The 24,763-nt window shown below is 39.1% G+C and overlaps 1 protein-coding gene across 4 annotated transcripts in view; it reads left to right on the top strand.

Annotated features, from left to right (window-relative positions):
- The window catches only part of ZNF521 (zinc finger protein 521), a 230,408-nt gene that overhangs the window by 21,806 nt on the left and 183,839 nt on the right, over positions 1 to 24,763 (top strand). For all 4 annotated transcript variants that reach the window (XM_066562529.1, XM_066562558.1, XM_066562549.1 and 1 more), the window contains one exon: positions 2,405 to 2,584. In XM_066562529.1, the coding sequence (XP_066418626.1) occupies positions 2,405 to 2,584 (180 nt within the window). The remainder of the gene's footprint in view (positions 1 to 2,404; positions 2,585 to 24,763) is intronic.

Below are 24,763 nucleotides of genomic sequence, written 5' to 3'. Positions count from 1 at the left end.
CTGAATAGTGAGTCTCAAGTATTCCCTCCCCTCCCTTTTCTTTCCTTCAGCACCATACTTAGAGCAGAGTCAGACACTACCCTTATTTTAAAACAAACAGGTCTGTAAACTTTATGTGCAGCATTTAAATACTCATGTTAAAATTCAGACCTAGTGCCCACATTTCCCTGAGTGCTGTCAATTTTATGAGATGAAACTGGGAGCTTGAGCTGAACAACTAATAGTATGCAGTGTGCGCCTGCTGCCTTCCAACAAGTGTTTAATGATGTTGGGGTCAGTTTGCAACAGTTAAGACAATTATTTCATTTTCTGAGCTGTTTAGAACTTGGGGATCTCTTAGCTACATTTATTAATCTTTCAAACTATTTTGGAAAATGAGGAAGCAATGGAAGTTATTAGATTTAAAATATTCAATAATGTCTAAAATACCATAGTGTCTTTTTATAATTAGCATACCTTTTTCGGTTTGGACATGTGCAGGCTACTTTTCTATTTGGAAGTAGCTGCCCAAGTGGAAATTTCCACTCTTGAAAGAACCTTATGGATGTAATTTGTCATGTAAGGACTCAGTGTATAGACAGGGCATTTGTACAGCAAATGTATTTTTGCTTTCAGAACGTGTTTTTTATTAAAAAAAAAATAATCTGGTTTCTCTCTGTAATATAATTCCCTTAAAAATAAACACTGCCCTTTACCCCTGTCAAAGAAATTCCTTGGTTTTGATCACAAGCCACATGGCATGAGAAAGACTTCCTGACATGGGTCATTTCCAGTTTCTGCTTGCGGGTCCATCTGTGTTTGCACAGTTGAAGGGCAGGGTGCAGCAGTATGGACCAGAGGATACAGAGAGATTATGAGATCTCTGACCTTGGTTGTGGGCAGCAAGAAACACAGGAATGGCTGTACCCAGATGACTGTAGGGTTCTGAGAGTGGATGTGAGTGATTTAAAGTGGAATTGCCTTCGTCCTTCTCTTCACACACCACTCTACCCCAATATGAATGTTGCATTGGCATGCTCTAGTTTCTCTTCTTCCAAGGAGTTGTGAATGATCCTAATCAATTCCAAATAAAGTGTGTTCACAGATACCACCTCTCTGTTCCCCTGGCCAGGGAGCCTACTCCTGGTTACTCACTCGCTTGGCTAAAGAGTGTAGCATCTTAAAATGTACTTGCACAATATCCTATTATTATAGGAGTTCATCCTTGTTTTCTAAAATGACTTGTTTCAGTCTCAGCTCTCTCAAATATCTAAAAGGAAAGATGAGGCAGCCAAAGCAGAAAAGGGAAAAGTGGTGAAACACTTGCATTCCTTTTGCTGGAATGTGCACAACCATTTCTCCTCTGCATTTCACTTGTTGTACTGTGGTTCCCAAGGAAAAAACAAAGTTAAGTGCCAGCTTGCTTTATTAGGAAAGACAGATTGGTTTATTTCTGTCTTTGAAGGAAGCTTTTAGTAAAACGGGCAAAAAGTCAGGAGTAGTTAAAGCTACTGTGTTCCTCCTCAGAGGAGGAAGAAAAGTTCTAGGCTACACATAATCTCACTGAGCTGGTCATCTGCAGAGCTGAGGCAGTGCAGTGAGCTGTGAGGTGTCTCTGCACACATGGGTCGGTGGTGAGGCTGCACGTTTCTTCTAGTTAAAAGCTTCAGTTGGGCTGATCTGAGGCTGGAGCTAGCCTGCTATCCCCCAAATGCCTGTTAATATATCAAACAGATAAAGCTTTCTCTGTGCACTCTGTAGCTTTTATACTAGAGTAGTTAGTTTCCATTTTTCCATAATCTGGCAAACACAAGAACTTGATGAGCACTGTCTTTAATTCATATACAAGTTCAGAGCATGAGTAGCATTTTGACCCAGGGTAAGCTTTCCAGGGCTTTTTTTGTGTCAAATAGTGTGGTGATGGAGTATTGGAGTGGGTTGTAAAATCAAGATTAATTTCATGTTTATGTAAATCAAATTTGTTAGTCTCTTAATTCTGGTAATTTCCTGTGAACCGCTATAGTTAACAGTGAAAAGAAGTTCCTGCACACTCATTGATCTGATTTTTCTTTTCATTGAAAACCTAATTGCATAGGTGGTTTATCCTTTCTTATGATGATCAAAACAGCTTCAATAGCTGTGATAAAATTGACTATTCTAACACTGAAGCATGGAAGAATAGCCTGAGTGAGAAACGGAGCTGCATTTGTGGGAGTAGAAGGGAAATTTGCTTTTCATTGAGATTAAAAAAAAAGAAAGGAAAAAAGCCTCTGTTGCTTATTTAGCAATAAATTCTACAGTGTGCTGCAGGCTCATGCCAAATAGCTTTCTTCTCATCATTAGCACAACAACCTATTTTGATTTTTTTTTTTCTTGAGTGTTCTCTTCTTACACGCCTGACATCACAGTCTTGATTTTTTTTCAGACCCTAACTGTAAACTAGAAGACAAGGCAGAAGATGGAGATGTGCTAGACTGTAAGAAAAGGCCGGATGAAGGGGAGGAGTTAGAAGAAGAAGCTGTGCACAGCTGTGACAGCTGCCTCCAGGTGTTTGAGTCACTGAGCGATATCACAGAACACAAGATTAATCAATGTCAACTGACAGGTAAACAATACTTATCACTTTGTGGCACTGCTCTATTTCTGATTCCCATCCTCTGCTCTGATACCTCTCTTTTTTTCAGTTATTTTATTCCTGCACTTGAATGCTTGGTTGAGACCTTTATAAACTGATTTTGGGATAGGATTATGCTGTAAATGGAGCATTATAAATTTCCTTAATATCAAAGGATATATGACTGCTGTGTTTGTTTTCTAGATTCATATAGTACAGCTTTCCATGCTTTGCTTCTACGTGTATTTTGCTAGGTCACTTGTAAATTCAGAGGGCATTTGTAAGTGGGGCTTAAGTGGCATAATGTCACATAATGAATGAATTTGCACAATGGCCTGTTGCAGATCTGAGCTGGATGTTGAGTTACTCTAATCTGTTAACTACAAATGACTGTACAGTAATCAGTAACTGAAAGTTGAGAGGAATTAAGCAAATTGTTAGAGGGGAAAATAAGATCTCGGCTTCAGTGAAGGAGCAGAACTGAGTGCTGATCAGATACTCCTGAATTAAGTAGAGCAGGGTGAATGGACCTATCTACCACCTAGATTTCTCTTTGAAATTGTTGTAGAGAGCCCCCTTACTGAGAAAGCCATGTGAAATCTGTTAAATTTAAATATAGTAGATTTTTGTTATGTAAGTCCAAACAGGCTCAGTATCAAGAGAAAGGCACACTTACATTTTTAATTAGTGATTTATTTTTAACCTGTACAGCGTAAAATGTACTTATTGTGTAGTGGAGTTTTGTTAAAAACCTTTCTTTATTATGACTTTGTAAGTAAGAAAATTTCCTTTCCATTTGGGAATGCTTTTAGAAAGTGTCTGTGTGTGCTCATGTTTGGAGAGCTTTCTTGAGTTTTGCTTCCAATAGGTCCATAGGCTAAGCCCTGTCAGAATGAGACATAAAAGTCAGATAGCAGTACCACTCTTGAGGATGAAAAGATGACGGGCAGAAGAGGAATAAGTGGGCAGGAGCAGAAAAAGGTTGAGGAAGTAATGTGGATCTGTCAAATGATTTTAATCCTCACTTCAAATTGTGGAAGATGAAAATCTGCTGCAGCAAAAAGTATTTACTTTTATTAATATACTGCTTTGCCTTTTCTTGCCTGTAAAATGTATTTCTGACTTGAGATACAATCAATTCAATCATTTTCTAATCACTCCTACAAACTTCCAGAATGTATTTTTCTACAGTGCTCATGATTTCTGGCAGTACGGATATTCTCTCTTGACTTGAAATAACTTAAACATTTTTCTCTCCTTTTCTTCATACTTTCTTCTTTTTCTCTTTCTGTGTTGAAAAATTAGTGGCTTAACTTGTCTCTTCCTTTCCTCTCCCAGAAAGCACTCACTCTGCCTGAGTCCCCTGACTCTCCCCTTCACTGTCTCAGATCCCATTTATTCATCCCTGTGGGTTTTTTACCTTGTTCTGATACAGCTGTCTCTCCTTTCTGGTTAGTTAGTTGCTGCCCCCTTCTACCAAGTGTTTTCTCTGCTTTAAAGCTGCAAGCAGAAGGCACTAAACAATGCTTGAACAGTTGGGTTAAGAAACTGAAGAAAAGCAGGTGAGGGGAGCAGTAAATAGGAAGAATCCTGGACCACTGCTCCTGAACTAGCAGTTCTTGCTGAGAGCTGTGTTGCTAAATGAGAGTGAAAATAAAGATGTTGAGGTGCATGTGTGAAGGTAGGAATGCACATACGATAGCAGAGGATGGGGAAATAAAAATTAATCTTGAAGGAAATTGTTTAAGTTCCTAAAAATATCTTTGCCTCTCTTTCAAGGAAACTTGTGATAGTGAATGGGTAGAGACCAGGCTGTTTGAAAGCTAATGAAGTGAACAAAAACTGAAACTACACACCCTTCTGGAGTACAAAGTTGACAAAAAGCCAACTGTCCTCTGTTTCTAAATATAAATGACCTAAATACACCCTTAGAGTTGAAAAAGGGGCCTGAATGATGTGCCTGGAGTTGAGGATTTTTTGTTAAGCAAAAAAATACTATTTTTTCAATGCAGGGTCCTAGGGTGCATATGTGACCTCACACTAAGGACACACCATTCAAAAAAACCTCATTGGATGAGATTATTTTAGCTAATCTGTGACAAACATTTGACAGAAAGAAGCCTTTCTTTTCTGAAACACAATATATATTTGACAAAAATAAGGTTTGATTTTAGCATTTTAATCAAACTCCCTGGACTTTTGTCTTTCTCTTCCACAAGCACCTTTGGGTGCCATGCTCAAAGGTTTTTTAAAGAAAGTGTTATCAAGAAGGGCTGGTTGCTCCTCTCTTTCTCATCGCAGTCCTCTGATGCCACAGGGTCTTACATAGTTGTTCTGGTTGTCTCCTTTTGCAGGAGTCCCACTGAAATTAGGAGACACTCTAAGGTGTTAACTAATAAGACTGCAAACATGTCTGTCACTAAGTTGTTAATAAAAGGGAAAAGGTTTAAAAAATTTCCTTTTTTCAATTGTATTCTGCTGTTTCTATCAACTGTGTCCTCTCTGGAGGAGGGCAGAATGTGTCTTCTATCTTGATGAGATTTTTTTCCAGTCTGAGTCTCAGGCAGGGAAGAGTTACCTAAGATGTCCATGATGTAAATAAGTTGTGAAGCCCTCCAAACCCTTTTCTTCAGATGGCTGAGCCAGCTGCTGCAGCTTGTCTGGATTTTCCTGAGCTTCACTGAGATGCTCTGTGAGATGCATAGGGAGCGGCACTGTGAGAATTTACAAACTGTGCATGTTGGTCCAGTGGTATGGTCTTTTTCCATTCAATTATATTGGGTAAAATCAACAGTTATGTTGATGGAACAAACAGGATGAAAACACAACGGCTTAAGGCAACCCTCTAGTAAAACTCTGAATATGAAACATGACATTTGTGTGTCACAGTGTCTTGACTGCCCCTAGTTCTACCAACCTTGTAACATGCTTGAGAATTGGACCTGTCACTTAAGCTTCTCAAATTGATACTCCAGCTTCTAGTTTTTGCATTTGAAAATATCACATGTGTTTCCCTGAAGTTTTGACAGTTCAGTGGAAGGAGTAAAATTGCTTTATTGAATCTTCATTCTGTACTCTCAGCCAAAGACTGGAATGAGGAGAAGGGAGCTGGTTTATTAAACAGTGCTCCCAATCTCTCAAAGTGTCAGTCACCCCCACCTATTCAGAGGACAGTGGAAGATGAGAGTTACTTACAACTCTGCGAGATTCAGCTCTCAGGATCTTGAATTGCTATGCTCTTGCAGATTTTTTCAAAGGAGGAGAAAAAAGTCCTCCCCAACTGGTTCCTTTCTGTAATCTGTTGTTTGAATTGAACTCATGTCCTTTTTTCTGGAGGAGGGCATAGCTGCTCTTTTATCCTAATGTGTGCGCTATTGATCTTTTCAATTTGGGTCTGATCCAGTGTCCATTGAAGTCAGTGAAAAGATTCCCATTGACTTCACTGGGGGATGGAACAGGCTCTTCATGAGCTATTTAGTAATATTTTTTGCTACTATCTGAAATTCTTGTACTGAAGCTTTCTCTGAAAAGGTGATGATTTATTTATGTTAATTGCTGACAATTCCTGTGATGTTTATGGAATACAGATAATGGATAAATGGGGGGAAAAGTTCCAAAAAATTCTTTGCGATATTTGTAACCAAGGATAGATAAGATGCTGAACTATATTCATTTAGTCATTACAAAAGATTGGCAATAAAAATATGGATTTAATAGTGTTTCTCTCTGATGTTAATGTTTTTCACACTGTATTCTTCCTGCAGCATTTAATTTAATAACTCAAGCCACTTGCACATTGTCATCCTCTATGTTTATAAGCAAAGGGTCCAATTAGCATGGCTATGATCCTGATACCTTTCTAGAATATGTCAGTTTGGATCTCACTGGGGGAATTTGAATGCAGGATCAAATATGGTGCAGTACTGAGAAACCCTCAACTGCACCTTCTCTCCTCTTCTGCCATCAGAAAAGGACACTTAACCTTTTGCATTGCTGCCATATATGCTGTTGGTAGGACACAATGTGTCATACACTTTCTCTTATTGTCTCCAGCTTGATTTATAATCCCTTTTCCCTGCACAGTGTTTTGTGCTGTTTATTTTCCCTTTCAGTCCTCAGGGATCCTGCTTTATGCAGTCTCCCATGTCCATGTGAGAACTGCCTCTCCACTGGCTGGCTCTGTGTGCAGAGGTATCCAGCTCAAGCTTGGTACCCTTCTAGATCCTGTATGTCACTTTGGCATCAGAAATCTCAGCCATAACCAGAGTAATACTAGAACAAGGAGCATAAACATGCAGCGAACAATCTAGTTGCTGAATAACTCAGCAGCAGTGGACATGCTGGCACACATGCCTGAACATGAGTAGACACAGTGCATGTCACAGGACTTTCCTACTGTCCCTGTTGGCATCACAGGCCATAAAACTTGCCTGAAAGCAGGCTACTGAATCATATGCAGTCATAGCTTCAAGGCTAAGGGTGTTCTGAGGGAAAATACATGAGGTATATCTCCACTGGGGATATTTATTTTACTTTTAGGTGGTTAGGTAGACTCCATTTTATGCTTTGGTCTTAGCTTAGTTCTAGAGCTCTGACAGGTTGAGTAAGTGTGTCAGGTAGAGCTGATAGCCTGTTCCTGTTATCACCTAAGCTGTTTCTGATATTGAAAAGGTTATTGGTCATAGCTGTGTGTCCTCTGCCAAAGAAGAGATGCAGTCCTGCCTTGCTCAGAGGTTCCTCTCTGATGCCATCTGAAAAGAATTCCAGAACAGTATTAGGGGCCAATTGTTCTGAGTGCTGGTCTCCATCAGCACTGGAGTATCCCAAGGGTGGGAATTCTTAGATAAATCAGTATTTCTGTTTTTCTAATTATGACCAAAATTAATTTTCATCATCATCCTGAGAAACCTACTTTCATGTCTACATATGAGAGCTTGTGCTACCTAACAGCTTCACAGACAGCATGCACTGTGAGTGATCAGGGACTTAGCAAACAGGAGGCAGTGGAGATTCCACTGTAATGGTTTCCTTCTCTTTCTTGCCTCTTTTCTTTTCTTTTTCTTTTCTTTTCTTTTCTTTTCTTTTCTTTTCTTTTCTTTTCTTTTCTTTTCTTTTCTTTTCTTTTCTTTTCTTTTCTTTTCTTTTCTTTTCTTTTCTTTCTCTTCTCTTCTCTTCTCTTCTCTTCTCTTCTCTTCTCTTCTCTTCTCTTCTCTTCTCTTCTCTTCTCTTTTCACTTTTTGTTTTTCTTTTTCTTTTCTTCCTAGTGCTCAGGAATCTTTCATTTTTCTAAATGAGTTGGTAACACCAGGATCATCTCCTTTACTAGAACACTTGAAAACTTTCCAGGGGATTTTGTCCCAAAGGATGTATGCTGTGCACAGTGAGACTACAAGATAAATCTTGTGAACACTTGGTGTTACCATGCTTTGATATCCTGGCTAGAACAGTTCTTCCTGCTAGCAAAAGAATTCTGGCCAAATATATTATATTTCTTGTCATTATTTTTTCAGTTTCCTCTACATTTGTGGAGAAAAGATATATGGCAAGGCTCCTTGGTCATTTCAGCATCACAGAGAAAAATCAGAGCTTGATCAAAGTGTTTCTGAGGACAAGGACCCTAAGAAGTTAAATATATGATGCACCAAAAGCATATTCATCTGCTTCATTGCAGTTGGTGGCACACTGCCAGGCACTGTTTGCCAAGTACAGTTACTTCACTTGAGAGAGTCACTCTTTTTCTCTAGAGAATTCCTGCACCAAGGACTGCATATGGATTTTACATTAAACAGTTATTGAATAAAAGACAAACAGTGTTTGGGCTGGGGACTTGAGCTCAGGCCTCTCTTTCCTTAGAGGGCTTCCCAGTTGCTGTATTACAGAGACAAACTTCTACTTTTCCATTTGATTCGAACCACAAACTTCTGACTTCTTTTCCACAACATGATATTCTGTTTGACAGATAGTGGAAAGCAGATACTCACCTCCAGTTCCTTGTCCCAGCCAACACACATGGTAGCTTGCAATTTGTAGCCTCATATCCTTTCATTATATTTTGGTCCAGGACCTGTATCTGCAACTCCAAATCCTTGATATTTGGAGGAAAAGGGGAATAGGGTGGTAATTACAGCCTCTGCCTCCAAAGATTTAAAATTTTAATTCCAAGAGCAATGTAAAGCCTCTCACTGGACGTGGATGGAAGATTTATATGCAATGCTGAATGGCCAAGGCTATACAGAGTCTGCCATACAGAAGTTCATATGCAAAACTTCATGCTCAGAGGATAGATGAAGATTTTTGATAGATGAAATTCCTAGATTTTTGTATCAAAATTCTGTAAAAATGATTCTTAGATATGGAGGGAACTTGTATATGCTGCAGCTGGAAGCTGTGAAAGTAGAGAGCACAGCCTTCTGACTGTTTTTCAAAATCCCTGTGCTTATCTTGAGGATCCATGATGAACAGCCAACATGGGCAAGGAGGCATAAACCTCTTCCCTTTTGCTTGGAAACCATTAATCTCTGCTCTCGAGATTGTTAATCAGTCATGAAACCAGTAGATCTTCATCTCCTGGGTGTTTTAAAAGCAGCCTGTAGCACTTCCTGAGTTGTCTGTCAGTGACCCCCTGTAATAGAAAGCAGCTGATGGTCTGTATCATGGAACTGTTATTTTTGACTTGGGGGACCCCTATAGCAAACCTGTTCATGAGTATTAATTGTAAGTGCCTGAACTCTTGTGTTTGCAGGTGGGAGAATAAGCTAGCAGTGTCTTCCAAGAGTTTGTGTGCTTCCTGTATATCTTTCATTGATATTTTTCCTCAGTTTTTCTACCTATTTTCCTCTTATTCTAGCCTGATTTTCTACCACTTAAAAGGCTGACGATTTTCTTAGCACAGAGTAGAAAGAGTTTTGGTTGGCTTATCTGCTCCACGTGTCCACCAAGGACTTTGCACCATGGGAACCTGAATTCCCAACATGATGTCAAGGTACCGGAACTGATCCCATGTCCCTGTCCCAGTGAGGGCACCGTTGCCTCACTGAGTACCATGGACAGAGACACCCCCTTGATGGCCCAGGACTCCTGCTCTGCCCCAGAAACTGCTCAGCTGGAGGCTGTAGGTCTCTCATTGGCAAAGGGATTTGGTGTAGGTAGCCCCAGTGCAGGGCTTACCAGGTCTAGTTCTTGGTAGAACTGTCTCTCTGCTGTCTTTCACATTTAAACAATCTGGGATCTTGTATTGGGCTCTCAAGGCTCGTCTTGCAGCCGTCCATACCTTACTGGACAAATGGAGTAGGCAGCAGAGTTGGTCCAAATTGCTCTAACACCCAAGGCATACATTCTTGTCTGGAACATGAATCCAGCCATCCTGGGACTTGGCCATCAAACACTTGAACCAAGGTTTTGACTACTTTTGCTCAGAAGTTCCCAAGTAAAACTGTTTCATTGAAGAAAAAAGTGAATCTTGAGGACAACAGTACACTGGTTTGCTGGCTAAAAGTATGACCATGTATCTGTCACCCAGAGTCTGGTTTAGGATCACAGAATCATTAAGGTTGAAAATTACCTCCAAGATCATTGAGACCACCCTGTCAACTAAACCATAGCACTCATTGCCATGTCCAGTTATTTCTTGAATGCTTCCAGGGATAGTGACTCCATCACTTCCCTAGGCAGCCCATTCCAATGTTTAACCACCCTTTCAGTGAAAAAGTTCGTCCTGGGGTCCAACCTGCACTTTCCCCTGGCACAGCTTCAGGCCATTTCCTCTGGTCCTATCGCTTGTTGCCTGGGAGAAGAGGCCAACCCCCACCTGGCTACAGCCTCCTTTCAGGTGGTTATAGAGAGCAGTAAGGTCTCCCCTCTGAGAAAAACAACATTTTAGATAAACAATATACTTGGTTTAGTGTCTTCTTCCCAAGCCATGCTTAGCAGTATGACTTACAATTATAGTCCTAGGCTATAGCAGAGGACATATCTATGTGGTGATTTTTTGACATACAACTATGAAAGCATCAGCTGGGAGCACCTGACATTCTGTTGTGGGTGAGTGCAATATCAGTAGGTTCTGGGAGGACCCCTGATAATGTCATAAATTGCACCTCTTCTAGCTTTGATATTTTGTGGTTTCCAAGCTAGCCCTACATCACTGCCCCTGTTTCGAAGCACTGACTTGGCCAGCTCCCTGGCTTTTTCAGAGTTAGTTCAAATGCCTCCCTGGCACTTTGTTGAAAATCAGCCCTGGCTGGATCCAGAACTTTGCTTTATTACAGTGACAGTCTGTTGTTCCATTTATTTATAGCCACTGCTGGGTGTTCTAAAGGTCAAGCCGTTTCCTCACAGCATTTCCAAATGGGCAGTACAGGGTATCTCTCTGCATTACTGTTTGGCTACTGTGACTTTCCCATTGAAAAGTAACCTTGTTCTCTGAGTGCTCAAGTGACATCTCCTGCCTGCTTGAGAAGAGGGTCCAATTTCTGAGATCTGCCAGGTGATGACATGAGGTAATCCACTGACCTTTATCAGGCATTCTGTGCAGGACGCAACCATCAGTGCTCGTTCCAATTTTGGGAAAGCAGCACTATAATCACTATTTGATCTATGCAGCTGAAATTCCTAATTCTCGTTGTCCAAGGAAGATGGTTGCCTGCAGGGAAAGGACCAGAGGGGACAGGGGAATCATCAACACTGGCACATATGTGAAGAAGAAAAAATAGTCATTACTTACCCTATGATAACTATGTTCCTTCCAATTACTGTTGTAATCAATATGGATCCTGTGGCCAAGCTTGTCTTATTTTTCACAGTCCTCAGCAATACAGACTTTGAATTGTAAAGCTGCTGCTGATACAGGGTCATAGCTACCCTGACCTTTACCCAGTACAATGGGAATTAATGTGTATGATTCTAATAGACACACTATTAAAAATGAAATAGTGATTGTCTTGCCTGTATGTATGTATATACACCTACAGTCCATACTGAATACAGCGTTTCAGAGAATCAACTACCTTGGAGTAAATACCTGTTGTTTATTTTATGCTTCTATTTTACTGGAATATTTATAGTATATTGTCAGTGTATTACAAAATGGCTCTTGTTGCCATGACAAATTAGTGTTTTTAAGTGGTGAATTTCCTGCACCTTCTAAAATAATTTTCTTGAAATACTTGCTGTTTTTATTACTGGTGTTTACTTTAATTACCATTTTGAAATGAACGGAATGGGAGGTACAACAGATTATCATTACTTATATGTTCAGTAGTTAAATTCATAGCTTGAAAACCAAATGTAACAAAATGCCCCACAGCTCTTTAACACTTTGCTTAATACAGTTGCAGAAAAACCTTAATTCATGTTTATACAATCAGCTGTAGAGTGTTAAGGCTTCCAGGCAATGTGGTAGTTCACTAACACACTACCCATATGGGCTTTGTTTATCCTTTTAAGCATCATCTGGAGGGTCTAAAAAACCACTTTTTAGGAAAAAAGAGAGTTGTTGGAGCAGAAAGGTCAAAGGTCCTTAAAAACATTTCTGTCTTGGCATAATATTCTGTTTGACATGGTTGCAAAGTTGTTTCTGCTTCTCAGTAAGTTACTAGTTTAAGACAAAGGGAAGCACCTTTTAATTTACCCAGGGTGTTCTGAGGTATATATTGTGCTTTTTGAGAAAGACACCTTTTCTGTTGTGGAAACCCATTGTAATGATCAGATAGAAATCAGGGTGGTGCATCTGTGGAAAACACTGGAACCTGAAGTCCTTTTTACTAAAGCTCCTCTGTCTTTTACGAGACCCCAGCTATACCTTTTATCCCAACTGTTTTTCCAAAATGACTTATAGATGAGTTAAATTCTTTCTTAGTGTGGACCCTTAATATTCCTAATTTTATATCCCTGTACTTGTACTAGGAGGTCATAGTTCTTAGCTGAGGTTATCATTTTGGAATGCTGTAGTGTAACTGATATCTATGACCTCTTAATAAGCATCAGGAGCAAGAGATCGGGATCATTCTACAACATGCCCTGGGGGTACTTTCCCTTCAAGAAGCCAAGCTGGAACTGTTCAACTTTTTTCTTTCTTTCAGTTTTTTACCTTCAGGGGAAATTGATCGATTTGGAGATGATTATTCCATAATCTCCAAATTTTTCTCTTCTACACTGCAGTGGGAACTCCTTGAAGTTTAAAGGAGTGAGTCTCTCGTGTACACTGTGGAATGAACCCAAGGAGTTTATGGGGAGAGGAGCCCTTTTAGCACAGTCAGTGTAGTTTTAGGCAAGTTTGAAACTAAAATACCAGGAAGATCTATGGACAGAAAAGGGTAAATTTGTTATTAATTTTGTCTGACTAGGTGTGATCACTTCTCTCAATGGATGCTTCATTTGGGATTTACTTCCTGGGGGAAGAAACGGGGGTTTCCCAAAAATGTAGACATATGAAAGACATGGTAGAACTGAAGGTTATCATTGAAACGAAGTATAAAAGATGAACTGGCAATCAACTTCTGAAATATTCAAACTTCTCAAGGAGTATTTGTCATGGATTTGATAATGACATGAAAGGCTGGAACATCATGTGTGAAATTTTGGTTCAAATTTACTCTTGACAGTGTTATCAAAATCGTGTCGTTATACATGTACAAGTAAAGCCATTTAATATTTTTGTCTGTAATATTGCTGAAACATATAAAATGCAGGAAATTATTTTGCCTTTATGTAAAAATGAGGAAAGTATTCTTTCAGGAGAGGGAACGGACTGGAGCATGTCAAGATGTCTTTTGAAATAGGGCTCTACATAAGAGTGCCATGGATTGGCACTTAGTCGATATGTATAATATATGGGAATTAGGTTTAAATTTCATAAAAATACCTGTCACTGGTTTATTACCTCCCTCAGCGTGACCATAACTGGTGTCTCTCATTTGTTTTACTGCTGGATCCCAGCAGGAAGTGCAGTCTAATGACTGAAGGAAGGTTGAGTGACTCATGCGGGGGAGGCTGGAGAAGGGTCAAGTTTTTCAAGTACTTTGCAAGGCTTCTACCAGCTGTAAAAGCAAAGCACAGGGAAATGAAACTGGCAGTTGCTAACTCACCTTTCTCTGACAAATGCAGGCTTCAGCATGAGTGCATAACACATCAGTTTTACCATTAACACATTAATTAATGTCATTAATTTTTCATGAGTATGTGTTTGTTTCTTTTTGCTGTTATCTGACTTTAGTACATGACCAGGAATGATACTTGGATTTTTGCAAAACACTGAGCATGTTCGATTTTTCCTGTAAATTCAGTTTCTAAGCAACACCTCTTTGTCCTGAACTATTTTAGTGTGTCAATAACCACAGGTTTCTGTATTATTCTAATTATTCTTCTAAACTGCCTTTGAAATACTTAAAACAGGTTTAATATTTGTTCCTTCTGTTATGTTATGATTAGAATATTGTGTATTATGGGATAATAATTTCTGCACAGGCATCTGTCAAGCCTGACTGGAGAACGTTTTTCAATTTTTGTCTGTAGGTTGTTGTCTGTAATCTTTGCTTCACTGAAACCAGTGGAAAAGTCATCATTATGTTCACAGAGGGCAAGATTTCTACTAGAGAGTTCAGATCCTCATTCTGTTTCTCTCAGGATTCTTCTCCCTGCCCCCTTGATCTCTGCCTTTCTATTACTCTGTCATTTTAAAATAGTCCGTGCTTAAATAACTTGTTTTCAAATAGCACTTCCCAAACAAGTGACAGGCTGTGGTATTAACCGCAGTTATCTGCAAACAGTTTCCCATGGCAGGTAAGTTTGAAAGTAGAAAAGCTTCCCCTGTCTGCCATGATACCAGGTGCTCCCTGGTAAAGAAAAGGCTGAGGAAATGGAAGAATGCAGTTTATCTTATTAAAATTAGATTCTGCCTCTTTTGTGACCCTCTCTGCCTGCCACTATCGTTGATTTTTATCTTGTTATTTAGTGTACTTGCTACTGAGACTACTTTTCTGTCCTTGTTATCTCTATACTTTCAATTCTTTTACTGAGGGTTTCTGGAGTTGTGCTTTTATTTCTATTGCCTTTTTCACTATCAGCAGGTCAGGTATCCCTGCAGTTCTCCCTTTGGCTGAGAAGGGTACAAATGATTTTCTGTGGTGCTGGAATATCCCACTGCTTCTCCTTCTTGTCTGTTCTCCCTTCTTTCGCAGTCCACTCTTCTACAGTTTGTTCTCTTTTTCCTCTACAATATCTAGAGTAGTGCTACTATTCCTGTTGAGTACCTCAGTATTTCAGCAAGACTAGCAGAGTGAAATTCACTCAAAATATTTGGTTTTGTTCTACAGCTTCTGCTGGACTTGATGCTTTTTATAGGAACCAAGAATATAGCTGCAATCTCAGGTCTACAGCCCATGTTGTTATTTGCACAGTCATCCATTGCAACGGGTTCATTCTTGATTTGATCACTTTTTAAGTATTTTTGTAAATGCTCCAGTTTTTGTATAATGTTTCTTTAGGAATACACAATTGTGGCTACCACTGAATGTATCAGAAGTTCCCAAGTGGTAGGAACAATTGCCCCTTACAGCATGGGACAAAAGAGCTTTTGGAATTCCACAGAGCATATGATTTTTTGTCAGTGCAGGCATAGCTGGCCCTGACATACTGTTGAGGGAGAGTTTGTGGATACAGACTTGGCTTCATGAGCGGCATGGAGCCTTTTCCATTGCATTTCAGTTACTGGACTGTGCCTGAAGTGCCTAAAAATTACTTGTGCAGCTCTCCTCTATGGGCATGGAACGAGGCCCAGTACAAATTAAAGGCTGAATTCTAGCTCCTACAAAATTCATCATCTTGGATAGGAAATCAAAGAACATCTCTGTATGCTGACTCCCACAGATTTTTTCTTCATACCGTGGTTTTGAAACTGCATCTCAGTCAGTAGATCCATGAGAATGGTGAATAGGACTATGGTGAATAAATACATGTTCACTGTATCAGAATTGTTCTTTGCAAGGGGGGAAACCTTATGTTTTATATACCTGTAAGAATTGCACAAGGCCTTTAATTCTCCAAGTTCCAAAAAATTTTTGCAACTATTTACCTACAATAGCATGAAATGTAGCCAGCTTTGCAGAAGACAGCAGCTAAGACCCATGAGACATAGCAAGGGGAGACAGGAAACTCAGTCCAAGAATAATGTGGCAAGCCTCCTCTCCTTGTGAAAATTGCCACAGGATCTCAGTGTCCACAAAAAGCGCCACAAGTTTTGAGATGAGAGTGGGCGGATTATTCCACACACACACAGTCAAAACTTGGCTGATGCTTTGCTTTCCAGGTGAGCAGTACTCATGGAAGTCCTGAGTTTCAGAATGGTGTGGCTCTTCTTTGTCACCCCTTTGGCAGCACAAGCTCTTTTACCATGCACAGGGGGAGACTGGCCCTGCTCACCCAGCCATAGCTAGGGAAACCATTCTGCTTCCGAGGGCTCTTGGTCCCAGACATTTTGAGTCAGGGGGGAAGTGGCTCAGAGTAGTGTTCAACCCTAAAGTTGTATTCTGGCCCTCCCTTGTCTCCTCATATGTGCTCTCTGGGAGCTCTAGCACAATATTTTGACTTGTGAGCCCAGAGGGTTGACTGTGTGGCAGGCGCTTAAGGTAATTATGGGCTTACTTATACATTTTGCTGTCAAGTTACGTAATTTTTGATAGAGGGCATAATATATGCTTTCTAATACACACTCATGGAAGCTTGGGGTTCTGCCTCTTATTACATAGCTTAAAAGGCAAACCATGTGTTTTAACAGACCCCAGTACAATTGCCATAAGATGCACGCAGCATTCCACCCTTTCCTTCCTTAACATTCTTGGATGTATAAATCCAGGATACTCTGTGGAAGAAAAGTCTGGCTCTGAAGCCTTTATCTGTGATGTGTGGAATGTGTTTACCAAACTATGGTAACTATTAGGTGTACAGGAAGTTTTGTGTATGTAAGTAGTCAATATGCTCCAAGTGAATTGAGACATGGAATAATCATTCTTCCATCAGCCAAGTGCAGTAAATGTGGTTTGCAATCCAAATGTTATTTGCATAGTTTATAGGCTTGCCAGCTATTTTCTTAATGAAGTATATAGTTTTATCAGAACCTTATGCCTACTTTTGAGGAAGGGGAATGGGAAAAGCAGAGAACAACATCTTTTAAAAACAAAGGACAAAGAAATTTTAATTATTTTGTTATTGACTTAAAGTAATAACAAATAATTTTGTTATGGTTGCATTTGGTGATACTGGAACTGAAGAAATTTGAATGTAAAATTTACTTTGAATGTAAAAATGGTTGTTAACATTTCCTCTGCTCCCCTGTAAGTGTCCTTTCTTTGGATGGAAGAGAATTTTTCAGCAAGCATCTTTTTCTTAAGAAGATATTGCAACTTCTATCTGGCTCTAAGTTGTTCATTGTAGCATCCTCTTTCTTCTTCATTCTCATACATTGCTTAAAATGCTAGATAAGAGGCTCTTCTTTCTTACTGCTTCTCAATGAGCAGTTAAATCACATTGAAAGAAGAGTAATTGCATGTTAATTAGATTGCATATTAGCTTTAGGGACATGGCTCCAATACAGAACTCTGTAGTTTTCTTTTGTATAGTAGCATTTGCCTGTAAAGGTGTTTTATGTAAAAATTCCAGCATAATTACACTGTATGTTTCAACTGAAAATATACTTTGCAATTAGCATTTTTGGTAGTTTTTAATCTATAAGAAACATGGACATCCTTTTTTTCCTCCCCCTAAGAAGCTGTCCATCTCCAAAATGTATCTATATTTGTGCATGGATAGTTAGTCCACACTGGTGAAATGCTTCAAAAATAGCATGTGTAATGTTATATTATTGTGTAAGTAAAGACTGCAGCACTCCCATTTTTCAGACCTCATGGACACAATCAGGTGTACCATAATTTAAGAAACGCTAAGCCTGTCTGAGCAAAATACCTGTAGGAACTTATACTTCTCCCTCTATTTCTGTTTCTTTGCCTTTTTTTTATTTTAGTTTTTTTTTAACAGACCTGGCTCAGATTTATGTAGTTCATTTGAAGTTCATGTAGTGCGTGTATTAATCATTCAAAGGCCAATAGCTAAATAAAGTTATTTTGCCTTAAAATTTGCAACTCCAAAACTCATCTCATGAGTTGTCTGCTGTTCTTTGGCATGATCCTTCTGTACCCAGTCTGCACTGTTTTCTGTGAGCTGGAGCAGAAGGGAGGGAAGAACAAAATTCCTATTCCTAATCTAAGGCATACTTGGTGAATTGTTTCCTCCCTGATATTTAAAATTAGACCCATTCACTAAGCTTACTTTCACAGCATTACCAAAACTACCATTGTTTTCTCTAAGCTGAGGGAGCAAAAAGTAATTATTCCCAGACTGAAAGCTAGTAAACTTCAGACTAGAATTTACCTTTACAGGTAAAGGTAAGTAATTTCACAGAATATTAACCTTCTTCACATTTCCTCATTATTCAAGGCTGGGTCTTTCTAACTATTGTCTTCACCCACAAGTTCTCATTAATTTTTAAAATTTCTTCTTTTTCTTCCATTCTGCATTATATTTGCTTAGAATACAGAAGATACTTGTGCTGGTAGAAAGGGAATGATGTGCATTTGCTATGCAAGTTTTTTTAAAAAATACTTATGAGTAGTGGAAATCCATTCATCAAAAACTATTGTTTCTCATTTTAAGGACTTTTGTGTTATAATTATTTGTCTGTCCTTTCAGTAGATTCATAAATGAAAGAACCAACATTGTTATTCAATACAGATTTGAGGAAGAAAGTGAGGAAATGTTTCTATTTAATTGTTGACAAGAAAATTAATGAAAGCCATTGCTCCCTCATGAAGAAAATAGGTTTAAAGTCCCCACATTTCTTTCATTGTTAGACTGTGAGTAGACTTCAAGCTATATAAAATTGCTGATCCTGAAAAGCCAGCCTTCATGAAAGAGGTTCAGAGAATGCATAGAGGAATCTGGAGGGGACCAGGTGAGGATAGAGGAGTTACACAAATTCCTGTTGCTTTTCATAAGTAATTACTTACTTATTTTTACTTATGTCAGAATCCTCTGCTTTGTGTAGGTAACTAGTAACTTAATGTTTTCATCCAGAGAAAGGCATGCATTTATACAGGTATATTTTTAAAATAATTCTGAACTTCTATTTTGCAGTGGTTGGTGAAGAAATACTGAGTGTGTCTCTCTTAAATGCTGCCTATTTGAGATTTAGCTCCTGATGTGACAGTACTTCTTTGCCTTATGCCTTTGGTGTATTTATCCTCACAGTGACTCAGAAAGGTTATGAGGATGCTTTAAAATTAAATAAAAAATGAACTTAATTACTTTAGGTGAGATATACATGAGGTTGTAATCCTGAAACACTCTATTTCGCTAAAAAACACCTTTCATGCACACTTAGTGGTCTCTTCTCTTGTTTGGAGCCCAAAGCTACCAGTTTTCTCTAAGCTGAGTAGAAGAAATATATATATATATATATATATATATATATATATATATATATATATATATATACATGTATATGTGTATATATATATATATATATACATGTATATGTGTATATATATATATGTATATGTATATATGTATGTATAAAGAAATTATTTGTAGGCTGAAAAGCAGTTCAGACAAGAATTTAACTTTATAGGCACAGGTAAGTAATTTCACTGACTAATAACATTCTCCACATTGCTTTGTTCTTTTGGCCATGCCACAATCTAATGCTTTTCACCACTTCTTTAAGGCCATCATTGAAGGAAACTTTAGCATATAAAGTGAAATGGTATACCAGGAATTATTATTCAGGAATGCTCCATTCCAAATTTAGGGCATTAAGATGCACAGATTATTTTAAAAGGAAAAGTAACACACAAGAAAGGCATAATGGGAAGTCTGCCTTGCCTTTTCAGTCAGTTTCTAAATAGCATCATGCAGTTGTAGTGCAGGAAAGTGCTGGAGATCCTTATTCAGTGGTATGGCATTTCTCACTTGCTTGCCCTTTCCCCCCTTGGCTTTAAGGGAAAAGCAGAAGTATATGGCACTCCAGGATGAAATTACTGGTACAATGCAGACCATATTTAATTAGAATGTAAGTTAGGCTTTCCCTTATGAGTTATGCCAATTAATACTGTTACAGAGAAGCAAGTCATGGTGCATGCATATACAACCAATCATTCCCACATGAAATTTCCATATAGCTATAAAACTGAAACTGTAAAACATGGTTTCCATGTTGTCCTTTTCCCATAACAGTTTACACCATCGTATTTGGGATAAAAATTGAGTCCTTGTGAGTCTGTATTTTAATTTTGTTGAACTTGACTGAGAAGATCTGGAGGTATAAAGTTTGGACCAAAATTACTTTGCTACTTGCTTGCATGTTGATTTAAACTACTGGATCCTATACATCAAAACTTGTATTTTAGAAAATATTTTCTGAATCTTCATGAAAGGTATAGCAAGCTCTTATACAAATGCCTATTGTTCATAGAAATTCAGAAGTGTGTGTCTTACCTGAGTTCTCTAATACCTATCTCTGCAACTCCAAAGTAAAGAATAAGGCTTTAAAAATTAGAGGGCAACATCTGTTAAATCTGGCTGTTTTGCATATCTATGCAAAACAGCATATCTTATACCATATATATACAGCATATCTATATACCATATAAATACATTCAAATGATTTGAAAATAGGTATGCATAAAATTTTAACCAACATTTAGTTTACTGACCATAACATGCTATTCATTGCGACTAGATTATGACTTGCAAATGGATCTCCAGTCTTAAGTAATTTTACAGATTTGTAAAAAGTCTTCTCTAAAAGGATGGTAAATCGTGTTAAGTAAGGTGAAGTGGATAACATGATTGCTAAAATCTTTAATTGCTGAATAAATATCTTAATAGCTGAAAGGATGCAGAGGTGCCTGAGATCCATGTCTCTTGCACTGAAAGCTAACAAGATGGTCCTCTGCTCTTTCACCCTCATTACCACTCCAGTTTAATTTATGAAACTTACAAGATTTAAGTATTGGCATGAATAAATGTGACCAGACAAAACAGTAAACAGGATCATGTCTCTGTGGTTTTCAGTAAGTGATGCTAAAAGCAGAACTAGCATCCAAAACTAGGGAGCAGAACTTTGGATTTCAATGTAGTCACTTCAACGTACACAAAGATTAATTTTTTTTCTCTAGAAGTTGCAGTTAGGTATTACTTTGGCAGCTTTCTTCAGCCTTTTATTTGCTGTTACTTATTGCTGTTTACTAGAGAAAGTGAAGGAGGAAATACCTGAGGAAAGGGCCCTCTGCCTAGTGCAATAATCAGATTGATTTCGGAACAGTTTTGGATCTGTTCAGAAACTTAGTTCATAGTATGCATGCTTAATGAAGTATAAGAAGGCTGAGCACAAGCAAATAATGGATGTTCATGCCCCTGTAGTGCTGAGGTTACCCAAAATTTTGCATTGTGGTCTGGGTATCAAAAGGAAAGAGGGTGATTAAGCAGAAAAGCTTATTGCTTAGACTAGAGTAATGGGATTACTGTGCAAAGACTCTTGCAGCAGTGAGCAGTAACTGTGTTACATCTGTATTGGATGGTATAATGCCATGCACACAGTTTAGCTCTCTAAGAAAGAGAGTTGTATTCACTTTTGAGTAAACAACAACTCTTTCTCAGGATGCTGCTTCAGTTCCGGGGCTGGCAGGATCCCCAGCAGCTTGGGTATTTCAGGTTTGCTTTAATGCACAAAGTGCCAGTGGCAAGTCAGTATTTCATTTGCAAAGGACAGAAATGTACTGGTTTCTGCTTAATTTGCTTGTGGATGTTGTATGTTGCCTCCATGGTGTGACAGTCCTTTCATAGAGTCAGATTCTTTGAAATACAAACTTTTGTAGAAAACAGTAGTTTCACACCTGTGTCCTCTGAACTTGGCAGATGCCTGAATCCAAGTGACACAGGCTTTATCATGGAAGGCAGAGGTGGAGTTTATTTCCAATGCATTGCTCATCTGTAAAATGTGTCTCTTCACTATTGGCCTGCTGCAAGTTACAGGAGTGTACAGGCACCTTTCTGTACAGAGGAACAGGTTTCTGTCTGTTAGGAATACCTCTGTGTGTCACACCCTCATTACAATGTGTTTCATTTTATATTCCATTTTCCTTGTTAATTTGATCCTGTCAGTAGTTAAAACCAGGTAATTTGATCCAGAAATGATGTGAATCATCTATGGAGAATTGAAGCATACAGAAATTTAACATGAGAGAGAGACCTGTCTTGCACCTGTTTTTTTGCACTAGTATACAGTGACCCTAGAGAAGTTAAACAAGGAATTTTCTTCTGAAAGAGAAGGCAGAAATTCTGCATGATATTAAGGAGAAAAGAGCCTCAGGGAGGATCTTTCAATCACTGTGAGCTGACAAAAGGCTCCAGAGCCTCACAGTCCACTTTTAGTGTCATGTTGAAGAATGGAGACACAGTTCAAGGGTGTGCTATTAGTATCACCAACCCAAACTGCAAGTGTTCATGTGATGGAAAGGACCCTGCTGTAGACAGCTAGTTCATCTGCTGAGTGGTAGTAACATGAGAATACTACCAGGTCATTTCTTGAGGTCTTGTTAAAATTACAGTTCAAAAAATTCCTCAAGAAATTCGAGTCATTGGTTTATTTATCATTCTTTTTAAGCTGAAGCATGATATTTTTTAAATATAGAAAATGAAAACAAAAGAGAACAGCCAAGAGAAGCATAGGCACTGCTGTCATCTTTATTACCCTGTGCCTCACTCAGGTGGTGCTCACAGTTACCTGGACTACTATTAGACTCATGCCTCGAGGACATCTACAGTGCTCATGAGACAGGGCTTTATAGAGCAGACTCACACAGCACTCCACTTCAGAAATGAAGTGATTGCCAGCCAGGAGAAATGAAAAGGGAGCATTACATTAATTCCCACTGCAAATGTGATCTGGACCAACAAGCTGTAACCTGCACTGACAAGAAAATTATCCTTGCGACTGTTTTTAAGGGGGGAAAGCATTTTTGGATAAGATGTAAGGCAGTTTCTCTTTGGAGGTATGGGGGATGGCCATGTTACAAGGGACAGGGTGAAGCTCTGGAGTGGGAAATCATAGAATGGTTCTAGTTAACAACTTCTTGAGGCATCCATGTGTCATTCATCAAACTTGCCTTTTGTCTGTCTGAAAGCAGAACAAACAAAGGAGATGGGCTCCTACATCGTTCTTCTCAGTGAAGTAGATAATCTTGGTTCACTGAGCAGAATATAAAAACAAGTCATTCTCGATGGCATATGCTATAATGAATGCTTGATTTTGAATGTCTGAGGAGAGCACGCCCTCCCCTCAAAGTCACAGTCTGAGTATGACACCCGCAGCTTCCATGACCAAAGAGGCTGAGAAAAATGTTTTAAGGGAGGAAGCCTTGATGGCACATCAAGGTAGGCGTTTATAAACTGTCATGACAGAAAGCCCTGTGTGAGAACAAATAAATACATGAGCTTGTTTTTTTCAATTTATAAAACCCTGTTTACCACGGTCCATAAAAACGGGAGCAGTAATTAGGATCAGTATGCAAATACTATTTAAATTCTCTGCAATTATTCCCTACCTCAACTATAGCTTTCTTCCCCTTTTTCTTTTCTCCTCCAGCACACTACAGCCAAAACACAGCCCACACCAAACTGGCCCTGTAGCATCAAATCCGACAGATCTAAACTGTAATAAAGTTAAGGCAAACTGAATCCATGAAGTTGGAGATTTTATACAGGACACCTGCCACCTTTTCATGAGATAACCAGAGGAGTGTTCCACCTCAGGAGACCTGTCCTCTGTCATGTATAGGTTCCACATTAAGTAAGATTAGTGGATGAGAACAGTATTGTAAAGGATGGCTGAAAGGAATCTGAGGGTCAAAGTGGTTGACAAAACAGAACAATAATGTTCTTATGTAAAACCATGTGCAGTGATGGCATTTCTGCATCTTTTATCAGCCAAAGTTTTGAAGTGCTCTAAAGATGAAATTCTGTCTGAGAATATAATGTTAGTCTATGTTTCACTCCATAAATCCAACCATGAGAGCCTCTGACATCATACAAATGGTTGTTTGGCCATTGGTTTTATCTAGATGGCGCAAAACACAGAAACCCAAGAGGACCACAGCACACCACCATAGAATTCAGGCATGTTTGCCCCTCTTGAAAGTGTCTGTGTCTGGTCTTTCTGTGCCTCTGGTAACTAACCATGATTCACTGCCAGTACACTGGTCTGGGTGTTGGATGGTTCATCTTCATCTAAGTCTTGGTTCTGGCAAAACACACATAAATCATTCAGTGCCATCAACAGAAAACAGAAGAATGTGAGTCTGCCAGCCATTTCTTCATCCACACAGTCACCAGGAAGGGTAAAGTCAGGAAACTTTGTGGCACCCCACAAGAAAGAGCTCTTGGGTGTACAAGCAGTAGTCATCTCAGGGGAAGAACAATACATGGAGTCACTGCATGACTCCATACATTATTTCCTCTGTGCCCATGGGACCACAGATGAGTCAGCAACAGTTCATGCTTTGTAGTAACAAAAGTAGCTGACAATTGTAACAAAATCAGTATGGATGCTTGGTTCTCATCCAGGGCCAGCGGGAGGTTCTCAACCAACAAAGCCAATGCAGTCTAGTCTATCAGGACATCTGTTGCTTATGAGGGGAGTATTGTAAACAAAAAACAGCCCTTTCTTCTTGTTTTATCTGCTCATTAACAATGTGATGCCTTGTGAACCATAAACATACAGCTTGTGTTAGTTACTGACTTTGGTGCTGATTACAGTGCTGTCAGATAGGAAGTCGCCTCTTTTCAGATATTTGCAGCATTGTTGCAGGTCTGGAGTGGAGCTGCATCACTGAGGTGACCAACTATCCTAGGGTGTGATACCACCAATGGTTGGTTTTCAAGCTCCATAGAAAATTCTCTCTGAGAGCTGTAAAGCCTACACTGAAAGACAAAAACTACAACTGTGCTCTGCCAGAGGGAGAACACATGAGAGGCTGACGCTGTCACCAAAATGCAGGAGCAGGATATTCTTAAAATGAAAATTGCTGAGAGATCATGGGAAGCAGATGATGCCATAATACAGAT

This window comes from Molothrus aeneus, chromosome 1, assembly GCF_037042795.1.
Source record: "Molothrus aeneus isolate 106 chromosome 1, BPBGC_Maene_1.0, whole genome shotgun sequence".
In the NCBI taxonomy this organism is placed as follows: Eukaryota; Metazoa; Chordata; class Aves; order Passeriformes; family Icteridae; genus Molothrus; species Molothrus aeneus.
Note: the sequence above shows the minus strand (reverse complement) of the source record. Positions and strands in the feature narration are given on the sequence as shown.